Source organism: Mus caroli, chromosome 1 (genome assembly GCF_900094665.2).
Source record: "Mus caroli chromosome 1, CAROLI_EIJ_v1.1, whole genome shotgun sequence".
Classification (NCBI taxonomy): domain Eukaryota; kingdom Metazoa; phylum Chordata; class Mammalia; order Rodentia; family Muridae; genus Mus; species Mus caroli.
This window is the reverse complement of record NC_034570.1, coordinates 169536345-169561732: the sequence shown is the minus strand read 5'-3', so window position 1 is coordinate 169561732 and position 25388 is coordinate 169536345. Positions and strand designations below refer to the sequence as shown.

Sequence of the window (25388 nt, the reverse complement as noted above, 5' to 3'; positions counted from 1 at the left end):
GCATCTGGGTTCTTTCCAGCTTCTGGCTATTATAAATAAGGCTGCTATGAACATAGTGGAACATGTGTCCTTCTTACCTGTTGGGACATCTTCTGGATATATGCCCAGGAGAGGTATTGCTGGATCCTCCGGTAGTACTATGTCCAATTTTCTAAGGAACCGCCAGACTCCTGTGACATTTGAGTGCTAACTAGCCTGGGCCCGGTCTGATCTGGAGACTGACATTCAGCTCTCATCTGTAGGGCATATGGTGAGGAAGACATGGTTATTGACCCTCTGGAGCTGTTGGGCAAGAGGATTGACTTCCAGGTTCACATCGTCCGGTGCCTTGGTGTCAAATGGCTAAAGGAAGATGCAAGCCGGGGCATTCAGATCGGGTACGGGGTCTGCACTTTACATAACTTGCACGCACCACCCATGTGGCTCCTGGTGGGCAGGGACTTTGGGTTCTTTTTTTCTTTAAATGTGTTTATCATAAAGTTCTAAGTTTTTCTGTTTGCTCAACTGCAAAATGACTACTTTCTCCACCAAGTAGAGAAACCCCAGGACCCTCCAGATTACTTGGATGGCTACGGAGCCTTATACAGTGTTAGGCATTTTAGTTGTCACACACACACAAAATCCATCTAAAGTGTATTATTTAAGTAAAATGTACAGGTAAACTAGATAGGGCTACGTTCATTAGAGTCAACGAATACCGGGAGATAAAGGGATGCTTTAAAAAGTGAAAAAAATCTCAAACACCTCCTAGGAAACTTAGTTCTTTATTTATTTGATAGGGTTTCTCTGTGTAGCCCTGGCTGCCCTGGAACTTGCTCTGTAGACCAGGCTGGCCTCAAACTCAGAAGCAATCCACCTGCCTTTGCTTCCCAAATGCTGGGCTTAAAGACATGTGCTGCCACTGGGTGGTGAAACTCAGCATCTTAGAGCATCCAAATAGAGTCTAAACATTGATGAAAACCTTTCTCCCGTGTTACACTAGTTTCATGGTGGCGATGGTCATGCTGAGTAACAGCTGTTGGAGTCAGAAGTCACAAGAATCAATTACAGGGCAACTTCTTAGCTAACTGCACTAGGCGGTGGTGCTGTGGCTCATCTGATTATTTTCTCCACAGATCCGTCCCTTCTGGTTTTCAATCCTGTTTTGTATTCTTCTCTCAGGTACAAGATTTATGATCTTCCAAATACTTTGTACACCAAACCTGTATGGAAAAGTGTGAATCCCAGAATTGAAGAGACTGTCCACTTTGCAGCCTTGGGTGCATCCCGAGAGTTTCTGGATTACTTACTGACCAATGCCCTCATTGTCGATTTGTGGGGCCTCCAAGGTACCAGGTTTACTCATTCTGTCCTGCTGTGTAACTGTCCAACCAGATCTAATGCTGCAGAGGGAGAGGAGGGAGGCAGGCGGGCCTGTGGAGTGGAGGGTAAGAGCCATTTTCTGCCAGGCCTCTGGCTTCGACCTGGTTCATCCCAGCTCACTGGGAGCTGGGCAGCTGAGACTCCTTTCTTGCTGGTCTCTTCCCACGCTGCAGAAGGCTGTGCCCACTTGGGCGTCTCTCAGCTGGATGTACTGCTCACGGGTGAAGGCCACATCATGGTAGACACCAAGACATTTTCCAGTGTGAAGGATGTGAGCCAGGTGTGTACACATGGCAGCTCACAGGGGACTGAGCAATCCCGGTGACGGCCCCTTAGAGAACATTCCTTCAATGTTCTGTGTACCTCTCTGGGGTGCCCTGAGGGATTTAAGCCTTCCCCCACCTCCCCATTCCATCCTTGTTTACTGGAGCTAACATGAAGCACTAGTCTGGAAGGCTCTGCAGGTAATTGCACATCAGGCTGAGCTGGCACATCCTCCGTAGATCACGGCAAACCAGGTGCCAGAGCTTTATCAGAAGCTGCTCAAGTTAGAGCAGGAGACGGAGCTGCTAAGAGATGTTAACAGGGCTCTCAGAGGTGAAAACGTGTTTCTCAAGGCTTCACTGGAAAACGCTGGTTCTGCTCCACAGGGTGAGAGACGGTACCGTGTGAGTGCTCCAACACATTCCCAACTCCCATGTTTAGGATGTGCTATTTGTCTAGAATAGGAAGTAATTTAAAAATTGACTGATTGATTGATTGAATATGTATGTGTGCCTGAGTGTATGTGTGTCCACAGAGGCCAGAAGAGGCATCAGGTGGATCCCCTGGAACTGGGGTTACACATGGTTGTGAGCTGTCATGTGGGTGCTTGGAATTGAACCCGGGTTCTCTGGAAGAACAGCCAGTGCTCTTACCTGCTCCCCCGACTCAGACTCACCACCTATGGAATTGGAAATCTTAATGAGTTAGTACATATCTTAGACCATAAGCAACAACAACAAATTAGAACTTCTTTTCTTTTGCCTTGAGCTATCTTTGAGTAGGTCCAAAGAGATATGCTGATAAGTGGAGATATAAAATGTCACCAAAGCCAGGCATGGTGGTACACACCTATAATCTCAGCACTCAGGAGGCAGAGGCAGGCCAATCTACAAGTTCGAGGCCAGCCTGGTGTATAGAGTGAGTTTCAGGACAGCCACAGCTACACAGAGAAACACTGTCTTGAAAAACCAAATAAATAAACACAGGAATGTGTGGATGCTGATAAAAAATACTTTTTAATTAATTAATTAATTAATTAATTAATTAATTTTACCCCAGCCCAGAAGCTGGATAATCCAGAAGGAGCTACAAGGACAGCTGCTAGAGAGGCTAAGCAAGCGTGTGCCCAGCAGGCCAGCTCTGATGCCCAGCTGGCCAGAGCCTTGAAGGTGTTCTATGGAGGCATGGGTGTGGCCAGAGGACAGCTCCTTAGATTGAGGAGATGCAGACCTCCCGTGAGTAACCAGGCTCCCCCGAACCCCCAAACCACATCCCATTTAACCTAAAGATTTGACAGCACAGTGACGGGAGGCTTGTGAGCAGATGAGCAAATTAATAGTTCTTTAAAACTGTGGGTCCTTAGCAGGCAGTGGTGGCGCACGCCTTTAATCCCAGCATCTGGGAGGCAGAGAGGCAGGTGGATTTCTGAATTCGAGGCCAGCCTGGTTTACAGAGTGAGTTCCAGGACAGCCAGGGCTACACAGAGAGACCTTGTCTTGAAAAACAAAACAAAACAAACTCTTGGCAAACTGGGAATCAAATGGATAGTCTTCTATCTCACCACGGAAATGTTAGGCAGACACAGGCTTCCATGACTAATGACTGACAGCTTTTCTTTTCTTTTTCTTTTTGTTCTTTTTTTTTTTTTTTTTTTTTTTTGTTTTTCAAAACAGGGTTTCTCTGTATAGCCCTGGCTGTCCTGGAACTCACTTTGTCACTTTGTAGACCAGGCTGGCCTCGAACTCAGAAATCCGCCTGCCTCTGCCTCCAGAGTGCTGGGATTAAAGGCGTAGGCCACCACCGCCCGGCCAGCTTTCCTTTTCAAACAAGGAAAAGCCACAGATTCTGGCTAATCCACCCCTGCAATCTCAGGTTTCAGTCAGCACAGGGAGGCAGAAAATACAAAGTCTAAGGATTGGAAAGAGAGCAAAGGCTTGCAGTCGGAGCATATGCCTGTGCCTGTTGAGCACTGTACACGTATGACCCAACACTCACTATAGCCACTCTCCAAGGGTACCACTGTTTAGGTTTTCATTAAAAGGACCAGAGCTCAGAAAGGACAAAGAATTGGTCATGAAAACCAGGCTGGCTGCTGCTTCTGGGAGAGCAACAGTATGTGGGAGCAGGGGGCTGAGGCAGGGTCCTGCTTAAGAAGAAGATACCTTCAGAGTAATTAGACCTGGGAGTTCCTTTGGGGTCTCCTTCTGTCTGTATACCTCCCAATAAAAGGCGAATACCGCTCGATGAAGGGTCCCATAAACAACACTAAGCAAATCACTGGGGGCTGGGGAGGTGACTCAGCTGAGTTTGATCCCAAGAACCATGGTTAAAAAAAAAAAGCCCAAGTGGGCAGTGAGTGTGTGTCAGATCCCAGTCCTGGGGAGAGGCAGGCAGGGGACCCCTGGAGCTCACTGGCCAGTCAGCCTAGTCTACTTAGTGAGCTGTCTCAACAAGCCAGGGTGGACCTGCTCCTTATGAACAACTGAGACTGGCCCAAGGCTCCTCAAGGCCTCTGAACGTAGAAATAAGCATGGCCTGACAAACCAATTTGTAGCATAGGGTGCTATCCCTCATGTAAAACGTTTTAGGTTTGCTTGTTGAGTTTGGGGAGATTCTCATGCAGTTTAACTGGATGAGCCCCCCTCACTCTAAAAGCCAAAGTTAAAACTTCCCGCCTGCTAGCCCGTAATTAACATCAAGTCTTCGTGTTCAGAATATACAAACGATTACCTTTCAAATGTGAAACAGGAAACCTGGAAACTCATCGTGGGAAAGCAATGGGCAAAGGGTCCCAACAGGCAGACCTCGAACAACGCAGGAAACAAACTAGAGAGCAAATGTCGCCTGCCTGCACCCTCCCCCTCCTCTGCCCATGCCACTGCTACTCCAAGTCCCTTCCCAGGGGTACTTGTTTCCACTGCAGATGAAATACATTAGCAAACCCGTCCATCTGGGAGTCCCTGTGCAGGCCTCAGCGTGTCTACAGTGCTGAAAGCCTAGAACATTCCAATCTGCAACTGTGGACCACCGTATTCAATCTCGGTAGATTCACACGGCCTTCCTGAAGCCAGCCAGTCACCACTGACTGTGCATAGCGTTCCATGCAGTTCTCCAGCCACGTGGGCACGTTTACTGGACACCTCACTCACAGGTACAAAGTATTTGTATTTTTACTCTAGTCGTAAGAAGTTCCCTGCCTTTCTTTTTTGTAGGAAGATGATCAAATGCTTCGGCCATTTGTGCATCAGCAGTTGCAGATGCTAAAGGACTTGGAGGGCACGCTTGAGTCCAGTTTACACAAGTTAAAAGCCGACGTTGCTTTCATAGTGAAGAGGAAGAAAGAGTATCTACTGCCCAGCCAACAGTGAAAATGAGCCAGCTGAACACTGCACACACGCTCTGACTTAGTGAGCAGCACAGACACGTGAACCATGTGCCTCTTTTCCAGCAAGGACTTGCTGTGGACCAGAATTGTCTTAGCTCACCTCTGTACTTCCAGCCCCAGTACAGGGATCACAGACCTGAGCCCCCGCCACACTAGGCCTTAACTGGATTTAAAAATCCTGTAAAAACTGCCAGGTGGTGATGGCGCATGCCTTTAATCTCAGCACTTGGGAGGCAGAGACAGGTGGAGCTCTATGAGTGCAGGGCCAGCCTGGTCTACAGAGTGACTTCTAGGACAGCCAGGACTACACAGAGAAGATCTCACTTGAAAAAAGAAAAAAAAAGAAAAAAAAAAAAAGGAAAGAAATCCTATAAAAATGAACAGATGTGCAGGATGTCTGGTGAATGTTGAGAACCGAGAGCTCTGGCTGTGACGGCCCAAGATTCAGTCCTGGCTAAATCTATCACTTACAAATTGTACGGGGTGTTGGGGGGACTCACCCACCTCTCTAAGCCTCTTTCCTTGTGAGTTATCTGTGATGGATAATCATTACCAACCTCCTGGAAGGCTTTTTTGGTCCTTTATAAAAGATTAATTTTATTATGTATATGTATATAGTGTGTGTGTGTGTGTGTGTGGTGTGTGTGGTATGTGGTGTGTAGTGTGTGTGTGTGTGGTGTGTGTGTGTATGTGTGTGTGGTGTGTATGTGTGTGTGTGGTACTTTTAGAGGCCAGAGAGGGAGCTGGACTATCTGGAGCTAGACTTACAGGTAGTTGTCAGCCACACTTGGGCGCTGGCACTGATCTTGGGTCCTCTGTGAGAACAGTACATGTTCTTCACCTCTGAGCCATCTCTCCAGCCTGTTCTTTTTTTAATTTTTTGGGACATGGTCTCACTCTTAACCCAGGCTGCCCTTGAACCCAGTGCTGTGATCTCAGTGTGAGCCAGCACACGCACACCCAGCTCTCTATTCCAATCCTTAAATGAAGCCTGTCTGATTCGTTATTTTTATTTGTATTGTTATCAGAGAGAGAGATAAACAATAGTTAATTCACATTTTTTCTTTTTCTTTTTTTTGAGACAGGGTTTCTCTGTGTAGCCCTGGCTGTCCTGGAACTCACTCTGTAGACCAGGTTGGCCTCGAACTCAGAAATCCGCCTGCCTCTGCCTCCCAAGTGCTGGGATTAAAGGCGTGCGCCACCACTGCCCGGCTAGTTCACATTTCTTATTCTGCACTCTGGCTCTGAGCATCTGATCCACACGTCGGTCTCCGTTTGCTTTCTATATCTGTTTAATTGGAATGCATCCAACTGGTTCAGCAGCAGCAGTGTTGAGCAGGACCTTCTCAGTGCGGGGCTGGCTGTTCGAGAACTCCTCTAGGTAGACAGTCCATCCTGCTGCAGGCTTAGATTCCACAAATGGTCGGTGAGTGTTAGAGACTGGCAGACACTAAGAGTCTATAAGGAACCCTTTTATGGCTGGGGAAACAATCTTGTAACAAAGCAGTGACACACTTACCAGGTGCCAGACATTAGTCCTAATTCCAAACATTTGTTAGCTTGTTTAATTCTCACAATGATTTTATGACTTAATGTAAGCAGTATATAGTGACAATTTTTGGAATTTTGGTTTCTTTAAAAAACCACAGCAATATTATAAGAATACAGTTTCGTTTTAATCCCAGGTGTGGGGATATGGGGCTGCTTCACAACTGCTGACTACGATTTACCATGTTTTTGCCAGCTGCAGATAATTTCTGCCTTTAAAAATCTGGGAACTTTTCAGAGGGTATGTAAGAGGGCCCTGCTAGGTGATGTGGGTAGCTGTGGGTCATTGGTGGGTGTGGGGGGGGAGGGAGGGAGGTCTGATTGGCGTTGGTTGCTGTTGGTAGCTATTTGTTAAGCAGTAGTGTGCAAAGAAGAAACAAGAAGAAATTAGATCTCCTGACGGTGAAGATCAAACTTGCCCAAGGAGCCCAACGTCCCTAATCAGCAGGAAGTCTAACAGGAACGTTGCCCCCTTTCCAACCCCTGACCTTATTCAGGGACCTCTCTCCTTTCCTCTGTTTCTCTCTCATATCTAGTGTTAGGGGGTTGAAAGGAGAGAAGAAAAGGGGTGGAGAAGGGTCTAAGAGAGAAGAATGCACGCAGTAGCAAACAGTGGCTACAGCAGTCCTTGCACCACAGCTCCTCACAAATCCGAATGGAGACTGATCGTGGGATCAAGCAGTCCCATTACTGTGCGCATGCTCAAAGACTGGAAATCAGCATGCTGGAGGCTAGCCACACTCCACGGTCTTTTACAGCGCTGTTCCAAGCTAAGAAAAGGCTTACGTGTTTGCCAATCTCCACGTTAAGAAAAACCCGAGTTACTGCGCAGTGCTGGCGCACGTCTTTAATCCCAGTACTCGGGAGGCAGAGGCAGGCGGATNTCTGAGTTGGAGGCCAGCCTGGTCTACAGAGTAAGTTCCAGGACAGCCAGGGCTACACAGAGAAACCCTGTCTGGAAAAACCAAAAAGAAAAAAGAAAATAAAGAAAAACAGTAGTTTAACTAAATTGGCGTGGCATCAAATTGCCTTCTAAATATCCCCACTTCCACTTTTATGCAAATGACACTCTCAGTCATAATCAGGGCCACTTCTGTTTGCAATGGGCTGTGAGTGCAGAGAATCATGGCTGGTCAAGGTACCAAAGATACGCGACGACTGCATGCTCGCTCCTAAATAGAACATCTATGGCAACTGCCCCTAAGGCTCAGGACTGTGTGGAAGAGGGGGCTGAAGAGAGGGAGATGACAGTGGAATGCTTTCTTCTGGGCATGATGCAGCAGCCATTGCAACCATGATCATGACAGCTGTGGCTGGGCCTGTCTGCTATCCATCACAAGCTGGGGAGGGGCTCACTGGGCCCTGCCTCTCCCTGCTGAACTATTGACTAATGAAGGAATTGGGGGCCAGGTATTGTTCAGTCATAGGCTCACTGATAAACCCACTGGACTCTAATGGATAGCTCCACACCCATGGGTGCCCAGAGGCCATGGTTAAACTCAGTGGGTCACAGAACAAAACAAAGTCATGAGTGTGGGAAGTGACTGGTAGAACTGGCAGGGATAAAGGGTGACGAAAAGAGGGAGGAGTGGGAGCAATTGGGGTGCATTGTACACATGCAGAAGAACTGTCAAAGAACAACGTAATAGAAGCTGTCTGTGAAGGCAGCAAATTCTAACTTGTGATAGCAGAGAAACTTAGAGCCCACTGTGCTGAGTGACTAATCAAGCTACAGAGACAGATATCATATAATCTCATATCTACAAAAATAACCGGCAGAACTGAAAAGATGTGTGCACCAGGAGCTTGAGGGAGGTGGTGAAATGTGAGGAGTCCTTTGTCGGTGATACAAGTCACAAGGAGTATGGCTGTGTGTTCTGTCCCAGGCTAACCACGGTCAGCAGTGATGGAAATGAGAAGATAGTAAATGTTCTCACCACAAAGAAACTATAGTTCCAGGTGGTAGATGTTATTACTTTGTTCATTCTATATGTGCATGTATTTAAACACCTTTTGTTGTTGATCCCACACAGGGTCTAACTATATACCTCTGATTGTCCTGGAACTATGCAGACCAAGTGTTTCGATTAAAGGTGTGGACCACTATGCTTGGCTAAATACCATTTTTAAAAATTGATTTTTATGTGTGCATGTATCTGAATGTACGTATGTGTACCACCTGTGTGCAGAGTTGCTGACTAGAAGAGGGCATCAGATTCCTTGGAGTTACCAACTGTGAGCCACGTGTGGGTCCTGGCAGTCAAACCTGAGTCCTCTGCAAGAGCAGCTGGTGCTCCTGGCTGCTGAGCCACCTCCACAGCCCCTGTGATACTCATTTTGAATCTCATAAATATATACTATTGCTGGCCAATTAGAAAATTAAATAGAGCCGGGCGGTGGTGGTGCACACCTTTAATCCCAGCACTTGGGAGGCAGAGGCAGGTGGATTTCTGAGTTCCAGGCCAGCCTGGTCTACAGAGTGAGTTCCAGGACAGCCAGGGCTACACAGAGAAACCCTATCTCAAAAAACCAAATAAATAAATAGAAATAATTAAAAAAATTAAAAGATCCTGTCTTTTCTTTTCAAGTTGAATACTCTATTCTTTCACACAGAGAACAGAGAAGCTGAGGTCAGGAAGCATGGGTGCTCTGATATGTTATGTCCACACCCCGTGGCTGCCTCCTTTGCATAAGGAATAGCATGAGTACTGCATGTGTATGTCGGGGTCGTTGTTTCTCTTGTTGAGATAGGATCTGTAACCCTGGACTACATAGCTGAGGATGACTTTGAAATTCTGATCTTCCTGCCTCTGCCTCCTGGGTGCTAGAATTGCTACCACACCCAGTTTATGAAGTGCAGGGGCCATGACCCAGGACTTCATGTGTGCTAAGGACACACTACCAACTGAGCCACATGCCCAGCCTCTGAGTATATGAATGCCATGTGATTATTACAGGAGGAAACATTCTTTTCCTTGTTCCACTTCCATGCCAAACATGTCTGAATTTGACAAATTCTGCTGAGGCTGTCAAAAATCAATACAAAGTTAAAGTCATTTGCTTAACATTAGTCACAGTTATAAAGTCAGGGACAGGAAGCTACACTGCTCAATTACTGGAAATAAAAATGTCAGGCCACTTTAAGTAGTGCCAATGTATGAAAGTATGCATACAAGTCCAAACCAAAAAGGGGGGAAAAAGTCACTCAATTAATAACCCTTTATTATTCAACTGAGTTAAACAATCCAAGATCAGTCCATGGAGTAGATGGGTGAGAAAGCAGACTGAAGTAGAAGTACAGTTTCACTTAGCAAACGCTCACATGCTACACAGAGGAACTTAGAGAAGGGTGAGATTCCACAACACCAGGGCAGGGAAGGCAGACTCTACTGCCACAGCCTAACAGCAGCCACGCTCCGTCACTAAGGAATGCTGTCAGCAACACCAACAGGGGCCCTCTTCACCATCTGACCTTCCAGTTCACTTGTCAATAAAAACGTAAGGAGAATGTTAGTTTTCTCTCACAAGCAATAAAATCATAAAAACAGCTGAGATATGAAGTTTAGGATAAGATAGTATAATTTCCTGCTTTTAATGTACAGATATTTTATACTTGACAGTCCACATACAGTCAGATAGGCTTATAGAAGAATTTCACATATCAAATACAGACGCGGTTTGTGCATTTTATGATTCAGTTAGTCTTCAAATGTTTAGACTTCGGAGCTGCTAATGACACTAAATTCAATGCCATGTTTGTTGAGTCTGTCAATCAACTTTGTTCTGGAGAAAGCTGCTCCAGGTGTAAAGACGCCGCCCCTGTAAAACAGTAAACAGAATACAGTGCACATGGCTCTTTTCCAACCCTCTCCTCTGTAGGATAGCAATCACAGCACAACCCCTGAGAACCAGTTCTTCACTCTGTCACAGCTCCTCCTGGGTCCATTCCTAAAACCAGGCAAATGAGCACATAGCTCATATACCCGAATCTCCACACTCAAGAGGCCTAAATAAAAACATGAACTGGATTCACTCAGCCACTTAAAGCTGAGGAGAATAAGTTTCTGTAACTATAATAGCCAATATTTTAAAAATGCTAAATGATAAGTACTTGAAATTTTAAATTAGGTTCTACTACACACAACTTTTATAATTTGCTTTTGATCCAGAAGCTTCTGCATATTGGTGAGCATGGTATAGTTCTAAGAGGACCAGCGAAACGCTCAGTAAGAGTGCACACTCCATACCCACTGAGCAGCACCAAACTCAGTTCCCAGCCGCTAAGCCAGGGTTCCGCCCACAGCCAATGTATACCCAAGCACTGACTGATAACACTGCTAACAGTCAACAAGGGCCTCCTCCTGGGGGCCAGCTCTGCACTTGAGCTTTTTTTTCCTTTATAAAGAACTGACGCCAGCTTACACGTTCTCATTCCCCTTCACAGTGATTCCAAAGGCAGACAGGAATTGTCCTTTAGATTGCTTTAACCTACACTTTTGGTTAGGAACAAAAACAACTCATTATAGACCCAAGACTGAAAATGAGCTCAGAATTAGCTAAAATGTGACACAGTTAAAAGATACCTTTTCATTAGAAGAAAGCCAAACCTACCCTTTTGGAAGGTCAGAGGCGTCATTCAGAAAAGTCATGGCAGCCTGAACCATGGCTATGGGAGTAGCCACGTAGCCAGCCTCTGCAGAAAGGGTTGGGCAGAGAAAAGTGTTCATGAAGTGGACAGAACCCAGAAACCAATGGTGCATTTCATGTCTAGCACTAAGTATACAGAATTTTTTTCAGTAAATACTCTGGGTCACTTAAAAACAAAGATAATAATTGACATTTATATAGTCCAGTAGTGCTTCACCTAAACTGTTTGAAACATCTGTGCTTTAGGTTTTGTTTTCTTCATATATTGGAACACACATGCGCGCACGCACGCACGCGCACACACACACACACACACGTGTATACACATACTGAAATTACTACCCTGGAGGGAATTTTTTGTTCGGTTCAATTTTTTTTTTTTTTTGTTTTTATGAGACAGGATCTCATTATGTAGCCTTGCTAGGTCCAGCCTGGAACTCACAGAGATCTGCCTGCCTCAGCCTCCCAAATGCTGAGATTGGAGATAGTCTTATAAACTATTTAGAGCACACCTGCAATTTGACATTACCCAGGACATGAGGTCAGGAGCAGAATCTGCCACTTATGTAACTGTTGCTATTCAAATGGTCTGATTTTCAGATTATAGACATTCCAGCTGTGCTATGGTCAGGAAGTCTCTGTACTGAGTGCTTCAAGTCCTAAGGTTACGCAGTGAGTGACACCATCCCATCTGCACTTTACAGGTGAGGCCGCTTCACCTTGTCTGAGTTTCTGGCTGAGCCAGTCACCCCCAGGCAGGTGCCAACACTGGTTTTTAACAACCACTGATGCTGAGGACTCTCATCTTGGCTTCTGTCAGTCTAAACTGATCCCTCTTCATGTACTTAACAAAAAAATCTCTTAGTATAGTAAAGAAAACAACTGATTGTGCCCAGTAACTTAAGAAGTCTGTAATACAGTGGGGCACTGGCAGGTCCATTACTGCCACACAGTAATTGCAGCACAGTCAAACTATCTTTAAAAGCCAGGGTGTAATTTGAAAAGGAAGTGTGATGCAAAAAAAAAAAAAAAAAAAAAAAAGGCCTGTCATCTGGCTTGATTAGTCCTGATCAGAGACTGTGGCACCTACCCTTCACCTTCGGCTCATGTGAGGGCTCGTCTCTGCATAGTGCTCTAAAAGTTTTTCAGTCTTTTGGACAATGGATCCTTTTACCAACCTATCAAAAGTTACTATGCTCCTTTATAAAATATGTGTGAATCTATATATTTTACAAAATTGGAAATTTTGGACCACAGATTTGACTCAGAATTATTTAAGTAAATATTTAAGTAAGAGACTAAAGCAAGTAAAAAATATCAGCTAACCTTCTTTCTTATTAATAATAATTAAAATTTGCCATTCTCAAACTTTATTCAACTTATTAAGTTATCATGAAAAAGAAACTAGATGCATTAACAAAATTGACTAAAAAAGCCTAAAACATCCTTAAGCCATTTACAAAATACCTGGTCCCTTCACTTGAGTGCAGATTCTGATATTTGGTTTGTTCTTTTCAACACAAGTGCCATGGCTGTATCCTTGACCAAAGAAAGTCATTGTAAATGATGTCTCATCCATCTGTGGAAGAAAAAGCAATGGGGTGCTTAATAATGTCATTTCTGTCTCCAACCCAACAGACGCTGTTGTCCTATTTCACGAGACACCTCCCCCTCCTAAATCTGTTTTAATGGGTGTCAGAATTCTGTGACAGATTCTCACTCAAGCTGCTTCTACTAAAAAGCACTGCTTCTGCTGGGCGTGGTGGTGCATTCTTTGATCCCAGCACTCGGGAGGCAGAGGCAGGCAGATCTCTGAGTTTGAGGCCAGCCTGGTCTCCAGAATGAGATTCATGACAGCCCGGGTACACAAGAAAACTTGTCTCAAAAAACAAAACAAGCAAGCAAAAGCACTGATCTTGAACACTAAGAACTTTAAACTGCTACAGACAAAACAGTCCACAAAACGTCTCCTTTTCTTCCAGAGGACTCAGGCTGTGTTGTACCATAGCCAGTCTTTAATATTGAACTAAGACAAGAGTCCCGACTCTGCTCATCCACGGGGGATTGAGTCTTGGGTGGTAGTGTTAGGGATGATGGGATTCTTTTAGCCTTCTGAGTTTTCTGGGTAGACTTGGTGACTTTACCAGCTCAGCAAATGCCTTTCCCACCACTTTGATGACACTGAGCACAACTGTCTGTCTCATGTCACAAAAGCAAAATGACCCAATGAAAGATAGTCAAGAGAAGCTCTCAATACACATGGTTGCCTGGGACATAAGATATTTCTAATAAAAAAAATCAATATATTATCTGCTGTATCTATTATCTTGTAACATGGGGCAGAAATTACTTCTCTGAACTACAAATTCTAATGACTGGTGTGTCAGGAAAGGAAAGGTGATAGGAACAGGGATAAGATAAAGATGAGGGGCTAGAGAGATGGCTCAGTGGTTAAGAGTGGCTGCTGTTCCTCCTAACACATGTGTTGGATGGTTCACAACTACTTGGAATTCCAGCTCCATGGGCTCCGATGCCCTCGCCCAGCCTCTGCAGACCCCTGCACTCATGTGCATACACCCCCACACATAATTAAAAGAAAAACATTGGCTTAAAAGTGATCCTACACTGTGACTTAGAGAATGGCAGGACCACTTATACAGGCAAGAAATGCTGGTGCTGACGTGTTTGGAAGGAGTACAGAACACACTTATGTGGTTTAGAAATCTACCTGATAGGACAAAAGGAACAAACAGTGACTACACCGGCCCTGATGAAAAGATGTAAAAAGTCAGCTCAAGCGTCACACTCGATGCCTGCACTATGCTAACACAGCTTAACGGACCAAAAGAGGAACAAAGAGACAAAGAATTTAACCATGATTAACAAGTTTTTTAACCACACATAACTAAGGTCAAGAGAATATTTTAGGCCCTGAGATGGTCACATGATAGGCTCTGCCTTTCTTATAATACACGGACAAGAGAAAATTATAAACAGACTCAACAGCAAAAGAAGACATGGACTAGGAGAGACAGGGAGAGTTCAGAAGGCAGCATATCAAATCTCTGGGGCAAAGGGCAGGATTCTTAAGTGTATACATTTTTTTTTAAAGACTTATTTAGCTGGGTGATGGTGGCACATGCCTTTAATCCCAGCACTCAAGCAGAGCCAGGTAAATCCCTGAGTTTGAGGCCAGCATGGTCTATAGAGTGAGTTCTAGAACAGCCAGGGTCACACAGAGAAACCCTGGTTGGAAAAAAAAGAAAGACATTTTTATTTTATGAGCATTTGCCTACATGTATATGTACACACACACACATATATGTCCACATACATGCCTGATTCCTACAGAGGTCAAAAGGTGACATCAGATCTCCTGGAACTAGATTTACTTACTCTGAGCCACTATGTAGATGATGGGACTGAACCCAGGTCTCCTGTAAAAGTAGCAGTGTTAACTGCTAAGGCATCTCTCCAGTCTCCTAGCTTATTTTTGTTTATTTGAGACAGGGTCTCACTATGTTGCCCAAGGTAGACTTGAACTCAAGCCCACACTACCTCAACCCTCCATTGATTGAAGAGCTTTGTGTGGACCCATTAGGGGAAGTCATTTCTCTGGCCTGGATGGAGATCTAATATTCCAAGCTACCCAAAGCAGAGTTAATCCAGTTGGGCCTGGCCTTGGGACCACATGTCAGGAAGGTGAGTTCACCTTAAACTATGCAAAAGAGATAGGAGACATCAAGACATAAACATTCAAGTCTATGATATTAGAGGTCCTGGTGTAAACAAAAAAACCAAACAGAAACAAACAGTACCTGTTTTTGTGTTGGACCTTGTTTTGAAAAATAGCCAAAGGAAAAGAGCCATGGGAACTACAAGAAAAACAACAGCAAAAACAAACTTCAATAATATTATCAAAACTTCACAAGAAGTATTTCTAAAGATTTAATTTAATAAAAAGCTTACTTACTTTTATGAGAAGTTGTCTTCCAATGCTAAACTTCACAAAGAATAAAAAGAATAGTCCTGCAAACATCAGCTTAAACACAGAGGTGATGCCTCCCACCGTGACGTAAGCAGCATACTGAACCTAGATGCACAAGGCAGAGGCAGAGCGTTACTCTCCTACAGACAGTGGCTGTGCTGCACTTACTGCTCAGTCACAACACTGAACCCAGTTCCCATGTAAAGACTGCACTGTGCTCAGAACCTGCTCAGAACTCAACACTGGGAGCCTAGGTTTTAAAGGAATTGTTGCAAATGGCAACTAACTTGTTCACTTAAACACCAAAGCTCACAAAATGTTTCTGAGTCTAGTAATAATACATCAATTCTCTTTCTCCTCTAAGAGAAAACATATTTCACCATTTCTTTCTTTCCTTTGAGGCAGGGTCTCATTCTATAACCTAGGCTACTAGTTTTAAGTTCACTACACAGTCCAGACATGCCCCGGACTTGAACTTACTGTAATTTCCTGGCTGGCCTTGAACTTATAGTAATTTCCCTGCCTCAGCCTCCTGAATACTGAGCTTACAGGCATGAGTCACTACATCTAGTTCATTCTCCACCTTTTTAATCGGAGATGGTTTCCTCTTATAGTCTCAGTGTGAGCAACTATTCACCAAAAGGAGTGATCTGGCATTCCAGCGTTAGCAAGGAGACCCAGGGGCAGGGGACAAAACATCTCCAAAAACCATTACAGAAACAGAGCTCCAGCAGAGATGTCTGGGTGCTGCTTGCTGATCCTGCTGCAGGCCAGGTCTGAATCACACACAAGGCTAGTACCACACCCATGACCTAATATTATACACTTTATTTACAAACATGAACATCACAACTTTAAGACAATAAACATACTGAGGTACTAAAACAAACAGGCTTACACTTTATTAAGATATGTCATGTTTACTTACTGGTGAGTCCTCTAAATTTTCATGTAAGTAACGCTGAGTCCTTTTCACAACAGATATATCAGATCCCAAAAAAGGAATGGAATATGAGTTCAGCTCTCTACAATAGCTGACTGGCCACCTGCAAGACAGAGCCATGAAAATGTTGCATTTCCTCCAATTATTACAATGATCACAACATCGACTGGTAAATGTCCAAATTAAAGAACGCAGAAGCCTTTCTTGCAGTGATTAGTAATGAGGCAGAAGCCTTTCGTGCAGTGATTGATTAGTAATGAGGCAGAAGCCTTTCGTGCAGTGATTAGTAATGAGGCAGAAGCCTTTCTTGCAGTGATTAGTAATGAGGCAGAAGCCTTTCGTGCAGTGATTGATTAGTAATGAGGCAGAANTGATTAGTAATGAGGCAGAAGCCTTTCGTGCAGTGATTGATTAGTAATGAGGCAGAATGTGCCTTTATTTCAATGTTTCCGCGAGTTCTCACACTCCTGACGCATACATACAGGGTTTGATCCCGTCAACTTCTCTATATAATGACTGAATTAAATACCACTAACAGCCAACTCTTATGTCCTGTCTGTCTAAGTTCTCACACATAAGGGCAATTCATGTTGATTATATGAAATGATCTTTATTTTCCCCCTTTGGTTTAGGTTTTCAGAGCCAGGGTTTCTCTGTGTAGCCCTGGCTGTCCTGGAACTTGCTCTGTAGACCAGGCTGACCTCGAACTCAGAGATCCACCTGCCACTGCCTCCAGAGGAATTTAAGGCATGAGCCACCACTGCCTAGTCCAAGGTGTAGTTTTATCATAAAAAACTGAACTGAAATTTAATTTTGATAGTGACAGACATCATAAAATTCATTTTTAGAAGTATTATGTATGTGAATATATAAAGTGTTTATACAGTATAATATGCTAATTACATTTTAACTTTGGAAATAATTCTGAACTTATCAAAAGCCTTCAAGCTTTTCTTAGTAGCACATTAATAACCAACCAATAGCAATGCAACACAGACTAGAAATAGTAAAGAATAGGTTTAAAATTGATATACCTTCTTTTCAACTTTGTACCAACAATTGGGACAGGTTTCAGACATGATACACTCCGTAGTTTTCTTAAACTACCCTTATCGCCAAAACCATAAATTGCCGACTTCCAGGTTCCATCATGAATACACAACCCCTAGGAAAATATTTCACAAGTTAAACACACCTTAAGGGCAATTACTGAAAGATAAGACCAAGTAACTTAGAGCGATTACATTTCACCTCCATTTGTGTAAGACATAATCCTGTAATAATCTTGAGGTGAATTTTCATGACCAACTAGGCAGCAATAACACTCATTGGCTTGGTTATACTCACCATTTACCCCAGTGCAAGCTTGCTCTTCTTTCTCCATACTTATTCATGCTGACTGGCACTAATGTGACAGTTTTCTGAACTGACATTTATTACACATGAATGTCTTAGAAGTGGACCATAGTAATTCACTCTAATAACAAAGCAGCTATCTTAATTTTCTAAAATTAAACATAGAGACTCTCAACACTAAAAGCATATAAAATCTAATATAAACCTCTTTTTTTGTTTTGTTTTGTTTTGTTTTGTTTGTTTGTTTGTTTGTTTGTTTGTTTTTTCAGACAGGGTTTCTCTGTGTAGCCCTGGCTGTCCTGGTTTGTTTGTTTGTTTTTTCAGACAGGGTTTCTCTGTGTAGCCCTGGCTGTCCTGGAACTCACTCTGTAGACCAGACTGGCCTCCAACTCAGAAATCCGCCTGCCTCTGCCTCCCAAGTGCTGGGATTAAAGGCGTGTGCCACCACTGCCCAGCAATCTAAATCTTTTTCAAGAGCCATGAATCACTTCCAAAATATTTTTAACATTAGTTTGAAAACAACAACTAAACAGGAAACTGACCTCAGGTCCTGTATTTATTGTCAGGAAGCTTTCTACAGCAGTCAAGGTACCTAAAGAAATAAGAGAATGTTAAAGGTAAAATCAAATGAAACCTAAGTTATCCAACCAGGACAAGTAATTAAACTATGTCATTCAGGTGAGGGCATTTTTATTAAGCTTACAGTTGAAAAATTTTCAGAAAATCTTCACAGACAACAGTTTTATTATGTTTTTATCCACAGAGCAAGACACAGTGAAGGCCAGGTGAACTCTCAGAAAGAGTTTAGCATAAATAACTGGTAGTGTTGTCAAACTCTCCTGTAGTATTTAAATTAAGAGTGCTAAGAACTTCTCCAGTAAGACAACAGCTTAGTCTACTCATCCCGGACAGCTCGTCACAGAACTCGACAGGAAGGAGTCTGCCTTACCATAATCGCTTTCAAGGACTTTTCAGTAATAACTGAAAATGACTACAAATGTTCAGAAAAAACACTCAACGCTCCTTGTGGTAGCTTAAACATGGGCTGGGAATGTGGATCAGTGATAGAGCTCTTGTCTAGCATGTGCAAGGCCCTAAGTTCAAATCCCAGCACCACAAAAAAAATAAAAAATAAAAAAAATAAACAAAACAACAATACTTAAAGCTGTTTAAACAAACCAACCAACAAACAAACATAACATGGCTAGGGATGCACTCAAGATATCAAGAGTGCAGGCCTAGCCATGATGGCGAAAACCACAAAGCTCCCTTACAGAGCAGTCATTACCGTTCATCTGATTCCTGGTGTACAGCACTCCTAGATCTGCTGGGATGGAGTCAAAGCCACTGCTTCCAATGATATAAACCCCCTTCTCTGCAGCTTTCTCATGATACTTCGCATGCATTAGTTCCAGAAACTAAAACATCCAGGACAGAAATGTCAATCAGTTTATAGAAACACCTAGACCGATATTAAATGATTTATCGTAACGACAAAGCCATTAAACTGGAACTGCCCAACCAATGTGGCTCTACAACACAATATTAACTGTCAGATGGTTTTCAGTTGTTTGACAAATACCAACCCCAAGCAATAATGTTACAAAGCACAGCGTGAATGTAAGTTGGTGTGAGGGTATGAGTTACATACAGTTGTGAGCCACCATGTGGTTGCTGGGAATTGAACTCAGGATCTCTGCAAGAGCTTCCAGTGCTCTTAACCACTGAGTCATTTCTCCAGCGCCCAGATATGTTTTTAAAGAATTATTATAAGGTTTTTAGCATAGTGTTTGGCAAATGTCAAGCATTAAATAAATATAACCATTTAAAAATATTTTTATATAACGTATGCTGGGGATTGACCTCTGGGTGTCACACATATGAAGTACATGGTCTACCACCTAACCCATCTCATTTAATGCTTTTTTTTTTCTTTTTTTCTGAAATAAAGCTTTACTGTGTAGCCCTGGATGGCCTCAAACTCAATTATGGTCTTGAACTCACAGAGATCCTGCTTCCTTTGGTTTTTGTTGTTTTGAGTCAGGGTCTCTTGAAGCCTATGTTAGGTTTGACTAGAATATCCTTGAACATCTCAGCGGCTGAACTCCACACCCTGAGCTCCAGAGCATGGGCATGTGCCATCTCGCCCTGTTCATGCAGTGCTGTGAATGGAGTCCAAGGTTGGGAATGTGTGCTGGTTTGAAACGCTTGTCCCCAGGGAAGTTGTTAGGGGTGTGACCTTGCTGAAGGAAATGTGTCACAGTGGGGGTGGGCTTTGCAGTCCTAGGTGCAGGCTCTGCTCAGTGCAGAGGGAGCCTCCTGTTAGCTGCCTGTAGAAGACAGGCCCCTTTGCTGCCTGTGGATTGAGTTGTAGAACACTCAGCTCCTTCTACAGCACCGTGTCTGCCTGGATGCTGCCATGCTTCCCACCATGATGATAACGGGCTGAACCTCTGAAACTGTAGGCCAACCCCAATTAAATGCCGTCCTTTATAAAAGCTACCTTGGTCATGGGTCTCTCACAGCAATGGAGACCCTAAGACAGCATGCTAACCAAACATTCTACCATGGAAACTACATCCCCAGCCCAGGGCGAGGGAACTTTGTATTCACTTTTTCTGTGATGTTGTAACAGTACCTACTTTTAAAAAGGGAACTTATAACGAAAAACTTACTAAGAGCTACAGTCTGAGAATTACCCACAACATACACACTTCTCTAATAATCAAGCTTACAGGATTCAGTAGCTATAAAAACCAGCAGATCAACACACAAAGGAAATAACAATAGAACATTTTAAGAAAACTGAAGCTAAGATCTTGGCAGTGCTCTCCCTCAAGCTAGGAGGAGGACAGCGTGAAAACGCCACCTCTAAGCACTAGGAAGGCGTCAGCTTCAAAATGTCTACAGGATGCTACCAAACATGCTCGCACTCCACAGAGATTCATTTATGAATAATTTTGTTTTCTTCTTTTTGATTTACATACCTGAGGTTCCCCACAGATGTCAATACAACTTGTTCCATTTTCAATACATGCTTTTACTACAGGTTCTCCATAAAATCGATACTAAGGAAATAAAGAAAACCAATGTATTATTCTTACTTCACAAGCTTAACTGAATCAAAGACCATGGGAAAATGGCTCGGTGGTTAAGTGCCTGCCAAGCATGCATTAGGACTGGAGTTCAGATCCCTAGAACCCATGTAAAGAGCCTGACATGGTAGTGCATGTAATGCATAACATATGTGTGTATCTCGGCGCTCCTGAGGTGCAATGAAAGGTGACATGCCAATGTCTGGAAGATCATGGGCCAGCTACCCTGGTAGATGCAGGAGCAAGAAAGAGATTGTTTCAAACAAAGTCTGATTCCAAGGTTGTTCTCTGACCATATGTGTACCATAGTGTGTATACACACACACACACACACACACACACAGAGGATTTCACAAGCAAAATGCCACTTTACTCTTAGAAGTACAGTCTTAAGTTATCAAAAAGCCAAATGCTGGGCTGATAAGACAGTTTAGCAGGTAAAAGCACCAACTATCACTCTTAAGAACCTGAGTTTAGTCCTAGTGACACACGTGAGATAGAACTGACACCTTCAATTGTCTTCTAACCTACACACACAGAGAGAAAAGTTAACACAGCACAAAGATAAACTGGGAAACTAAGGCAAAGTGTGCTGCGTGGCCCTCACTGTGCATAAAGGAGCCATGGAGCCAGAAGCTCGCACACTAATCTCTAACTGAAGGCAATGCAAAGCTCTCCAGAAGAAATCCCACTCAGGAGGCAGAGGCAGGCAGATTTCTGAGTTCGAGGCCAACCTGGTCTACAAAGTGAGTTCCAGGACAGCCAGGGCTTCACAGAGAAACCCTGTCTTGAAAAACCAAAAAAAAAAACCAAAAAAAAAAAAAAAATTACTTGAATTAGAGCCAAAAGAAAAAGGATTTGTAAGGAAAAGGAAAATAAATAAAAGCAAAAGTATATGCAGATATAGGAAAAGAGAGTTGCTACTACTAAAAGCACAACCTGGCTGAGCCAGAAGTAATAAGAAATGAGTCTGGAAAGAAATACAGAGGCCAGATGAGGAATGACAGAGTGTCAGGCTAGCAGTTCCAACTGGAAGGTTTTAAATAGGACACACACACACACACACAAACACACACACACACACACACACACGGTTGTCTGAGGGGAGGAGATCGACCTGGGAGCACTCCTCCCTTCGCCACGCTGCTCCTGTGAGCAGGGCCAGTGGTACAGTGCATAGCACTCACATTTTATCTTCTGTGATTAACATCTCTCTACACCCAGTTTTCGACTTTGAAAGCTGGAAGTGTTCTTTCAACCCACCTTCCCTGTAAGTCAGCAAGTTTTGCCAAATCTGTCTCCTAAAAATTTGTCAAGTCTAGATTATATTGCCTTTCACCTAACTTTCTACACAAAGCCCCCAATCACTTCACAGTAACTAATCTAAACTAATTCCCAAAGAAATACCCAACTCTTATTTTAACAGAAGAGTGGAATCCAGCCTCTCCCTCTGCCCCACTTAGAGTGGCTGTCTACTCAGACTCTGAAGTCCAAACTTATCTCCTCACAGTTCTTGAGCATCCCGTCATGCCACAGCCCTTAGTTCTCATGTTCCCGCAGTCCTAAAGATGTAATGTCACACCCAGCAGTGTCTGCTTCTACCACCTAGATCGACCTTCTCCTACCCTGCTTCTGATGGGCTGGTACCCAACATCCCCAGCCCATGTCTGAGCTAGCGAGACACAGCTCTTAGACTCTACCCACAAACCCCCAAATACTAACAACCATTCATAACCATTTAATATAAGCGTAGTTCCTTAAAGAAAGTGCACATTTTCCTTTTTGCCACAACACATCTTCTTCTTCTTCCTGTTCTGTCACACAGCCACTTATCCACTGGACAATCTGAAAATATCCCACTAAGTTATCCCTATTTTATTATGCTGCAAATAGTTTCCTTTATTGGGACTGAAGAGATTGCTCAGTGGTTAGAACACCTGCTGTTCTGTCAGAGGACTTAATCAGTCCCCAGCACCCAAGTCACTCAGCTGTAACCACAGCTCCGGGGCAGCTGGCACCGTCTCCTGGTCCCTACAAGACACTGCACAGAGATGGGATACATACACATATACATAAATAAAAATAAAATTGTAAGGTTGTTGTTGTTCCCTGAGCTTGTGCAAGGTGCTCAGAGACTCGGAGTAATAATCTTTGATCTCAAGTCAGTTCTCCACACTCCATGCTCTAAGCCTGTAGGCCTGCAGGTAGGGTATCTCCACCAAGGGTGTACAAACTGAGCCACTGAGTGACAGAACATATGAGAACTTTTATTCATGCTAACTCTGGGTATAGAAGAATTATTGATCCTTGAAGTGTAGATTAACATCTTGGGCGTCAAGTGGTCAAGCACCAAATACAGTAACAAGGGGCACTCTCAGAAGCACGGAGAATTCCAGAACACAACGGGGCCACCATGATAGCATCATTCATTGAGCTATTGTCCCCTACTGCTACCTACCGCTTGCTTATCCACGTCTAACAGAGAAGAAAGTCTGAGGCTTGAGCTCTGAAGCCTGGACATTTAGAAACAGAAATTAAGATCTAACACTGGAGATGGATGAAACCGATGGGGGAGAAAAACTGAGGGGGAATCCTAAGTTGACAGTGAGTTCCAGGATAGCCTAGGGTTAGCAAGTAAGATTATATCTCAAAAATTAAAGAAAAAGATAAAGAAAAGGAAGAAAATTCTAGCTCAAATGCAGAGAAGTGGTTTAAGATGAGGACTGAGGTGGGTGCCTCTGGTAGGACTGGACTTGAAAGAGCACTTCCGTGGAATCGAGAGGGATGCCTGGGGAAAAGTGGGTTATGGTAGTGGTGTGGGAGGTAACAGGAAGCCCTCGGAGGAGTCTGCTTTAAAATAGCACATAGAGACGGGTTACCAGGGCTTACCAAATCAAGAGAGTCTTTAAAAAGATGAGTGCCAAAAGTGCCTAAGTGCTGACAGAGAAGTCCAACAGGGGCTCACAACCCCTGAGAAAGTAATAAACAATGCTTTCGCTGTGCCCTCTGTGTGTGTGTGTGTGTGTGTGTGTGTGTGTGTGTGTGTGTAGCTCTCCCATGCTACCATAATCTGATGTCCTCCTCTGGCCTGTGAGCTCACATACACAGCAACATCAACATCATCTTAAGAAGAATCCGATAAAAATGAAAAGTTAATGCTTGATCCAGTAAAGTTAAGAAAATATATAATTATAAACATAAAGCTTTCAAATGTTGTGCCCAACAGACACGGGAGCTTTTTCCTTGTGACAAGAGATGAAGGCAGAGACCAGGTGCTGCATGGAGGTAAACAAGTAAACAGGCAGATCTGGTATCACAAAGACAGAAGACTTCTGTCCTGGCCGTTTCTAGTTTCACAGGAAAACCTGGCTCATCCCTATAACCTCATGCAGGAGAGACTGCAAGTCTCAGGCTAGGCTGGGCTGCAAGCAATAGCCTTTCAAAGAAAAAGGGAAGGGAGAAAGAAAGGGAGGGAGGGAGGGAGGGGGGCAAGGAGGGGAATGAAAGGGAGGAAGGGGGAGAGGAAGGGGAGGAAGAGAGGGGAGGAGGGAGGGAGGGAGAGAGAGAGGGAAGTAATCAGGTAGAGTGAGGGAGTGAGTCAGAGTGCAAAGGGAAAGGTTGTGAAACCTTTGCTTCAGAGTAGACTAGAACCCCCAAGGGGAAACAGACCCAGCACAGTGCTTCTAACTGTGTAATCTGATGTAAGGCCAGCTGGCTCAGGCAGGCTCACATTCAGTGACAGCCTGAACAGGGTTGGATTTTTCTAGAATATTGAGCAAGGAAGAATTAAGTCTTACAGTGATTATAACAAAATAGAAACTTGCTTGAATCTCAGCCTGATCGATATCAGAGCTAGCTAACAATGAGAATACAGAGGTTAACATTTTAGATGTTTAGTTCTCCAACATATTGCCAATTATGATGGCTTCTTCAGATCAGTAAATAGAATCAACAGTCATCTTGCTACAGTCATCTTGCTACAGGTCAAAGTGTGGAAGGGGCCTTTCATAACCAATATCCAATATAAGGGCAAGGGCTGTTTCCTTTTAAAACACTAAACTACACTTTGAGCGCAACCATTTTTTTTTTTTTAAGACAGGGTCTTGTTAGCTTGAGAAGAGGCAGCTCTGGCCTCCAAGGCTCTGGACTACTAGTGGGAGCTGCCACATCCAGATGACCCCACCACTTTAACCACCTCCACTACAGCCTTAATGTGTGTCTGGTCTGGACCATCCTGCTAATAGCGTATTAGCTACTTTTCATCTCAGAAGCTGAATAACTTAGAAATGAAATCAGATCTCCAAGGTCACTTGATTACATTTAAAAGAAACCCAGATCTTAACCCCAGCCTGTAAGACTCCACGCACTCTACCTCCTGAATATTTCACCATCCCTCCTATCTCTGCCGGGCTACCAGCCTCAGCCTCACTATTTTCTCCATCTTCAGTCTCTCCAAGCACAGTCTCACCTAGAACCTTTGCACCTACTCTCCACAGAACAGTTTCAACAATCATACAGTTTACTCTCTCCCTTTATTCTGACCTCTGTTCAATGTCAATTCCTCAGAAATACTTTGAGAGAGGATGAGAGCTGGTGGAACATTCCCTTAATCCCAGCACTCAGGAGGCAGAGGCAGGTGGATCTCTGAGTTCAAGACCAGCCTGGTCTGTAGAGGGAGTTTTGAACAGCCAGAGCTACATGGAGAGGAGAGAGGGTGAGGGAGAGGAGAGAGGGAGAAGGGAGAGAGGAGAGAAGAGAGAAGAGAGAAGAGAGAAGAGAGAAGAGAGAAGAGAGAAGAGA

At 43.8% G+C, this 25388-nt stretch overlaps 2 protein-coding genes across 2 annotated transcripts in view; one reads left to right on the top strand and one right to left on the bottom strand.

Moving 5' to 3' along the window:
• The window catches only part of LOC110304409 (kinesin-like protein KIF28P), a 50489-nt gene extending 45495 nt beyond the window's left edge, over positions 1-4994 (top strand). The window contains exons 18-23 of the mRNA XM_021175827.2: positions 243-377; positions 1162-1328; positions 1536-1633; positions 1866-2030; positions 2691-2861; positions 4839-4994. Coding sequence (XP_021031486.1) covers positions 243-377; positions 1162-1328; positions 1536-1633; positions 1866-2030; positions 2691-2861; positions 4839-4994 — 892 coding nt within the window. The remainder of the gene's footprint in view (positions 1-242; positions 378-1161; positions 1329-1535; positions 1634-1865; positions 2031-2690; positions 2862-4838) is intronic.
• A 4769-nt stretch (positions 4995-9763) lies between these two features.
• Positions 9764-25388, bottom strand: part of Sccpdh (saccharopine dehydrogenase (putative)) — a 19015-nt gene continuing 3390 nt past the window's right edge. The window contains exons 3-12 of the mRNA XM_021156674.2: positions 20481-20561; positions 18782-18911; positions 18036-18085; positions 17172-17302; positions 16123-16240; positions 15180-15299; positions 15025-15081; positions 12674-12785; positions 11171-11252; positions 9764-10378 (exon numbers count right to left, since the gene is read on the bottom strand). Of these exons, the coding sequence (XP_021012333.1) occupies positions 10273-10378; positions 11171-11252; positions 12674-12785; positions 15025-15081; positions 15180-15299; positions 16123-16240; positions 17172-17302; positions 18036-18085; positions 18782-18911; positions 20481-20561 (987 nt within the window). The 3' untranslated portion in view covers positions 9764-10272. The remainder of the gene's footprint in view (positions 10379-11170; positions 11253-12673; positions 12786-15024; positions 15082-15179; positions 15300-16122; positions 16241-17171; positions 17303-18035; positions 18086-18781; positions 18912-20480; positions 20562-25388) is intronic.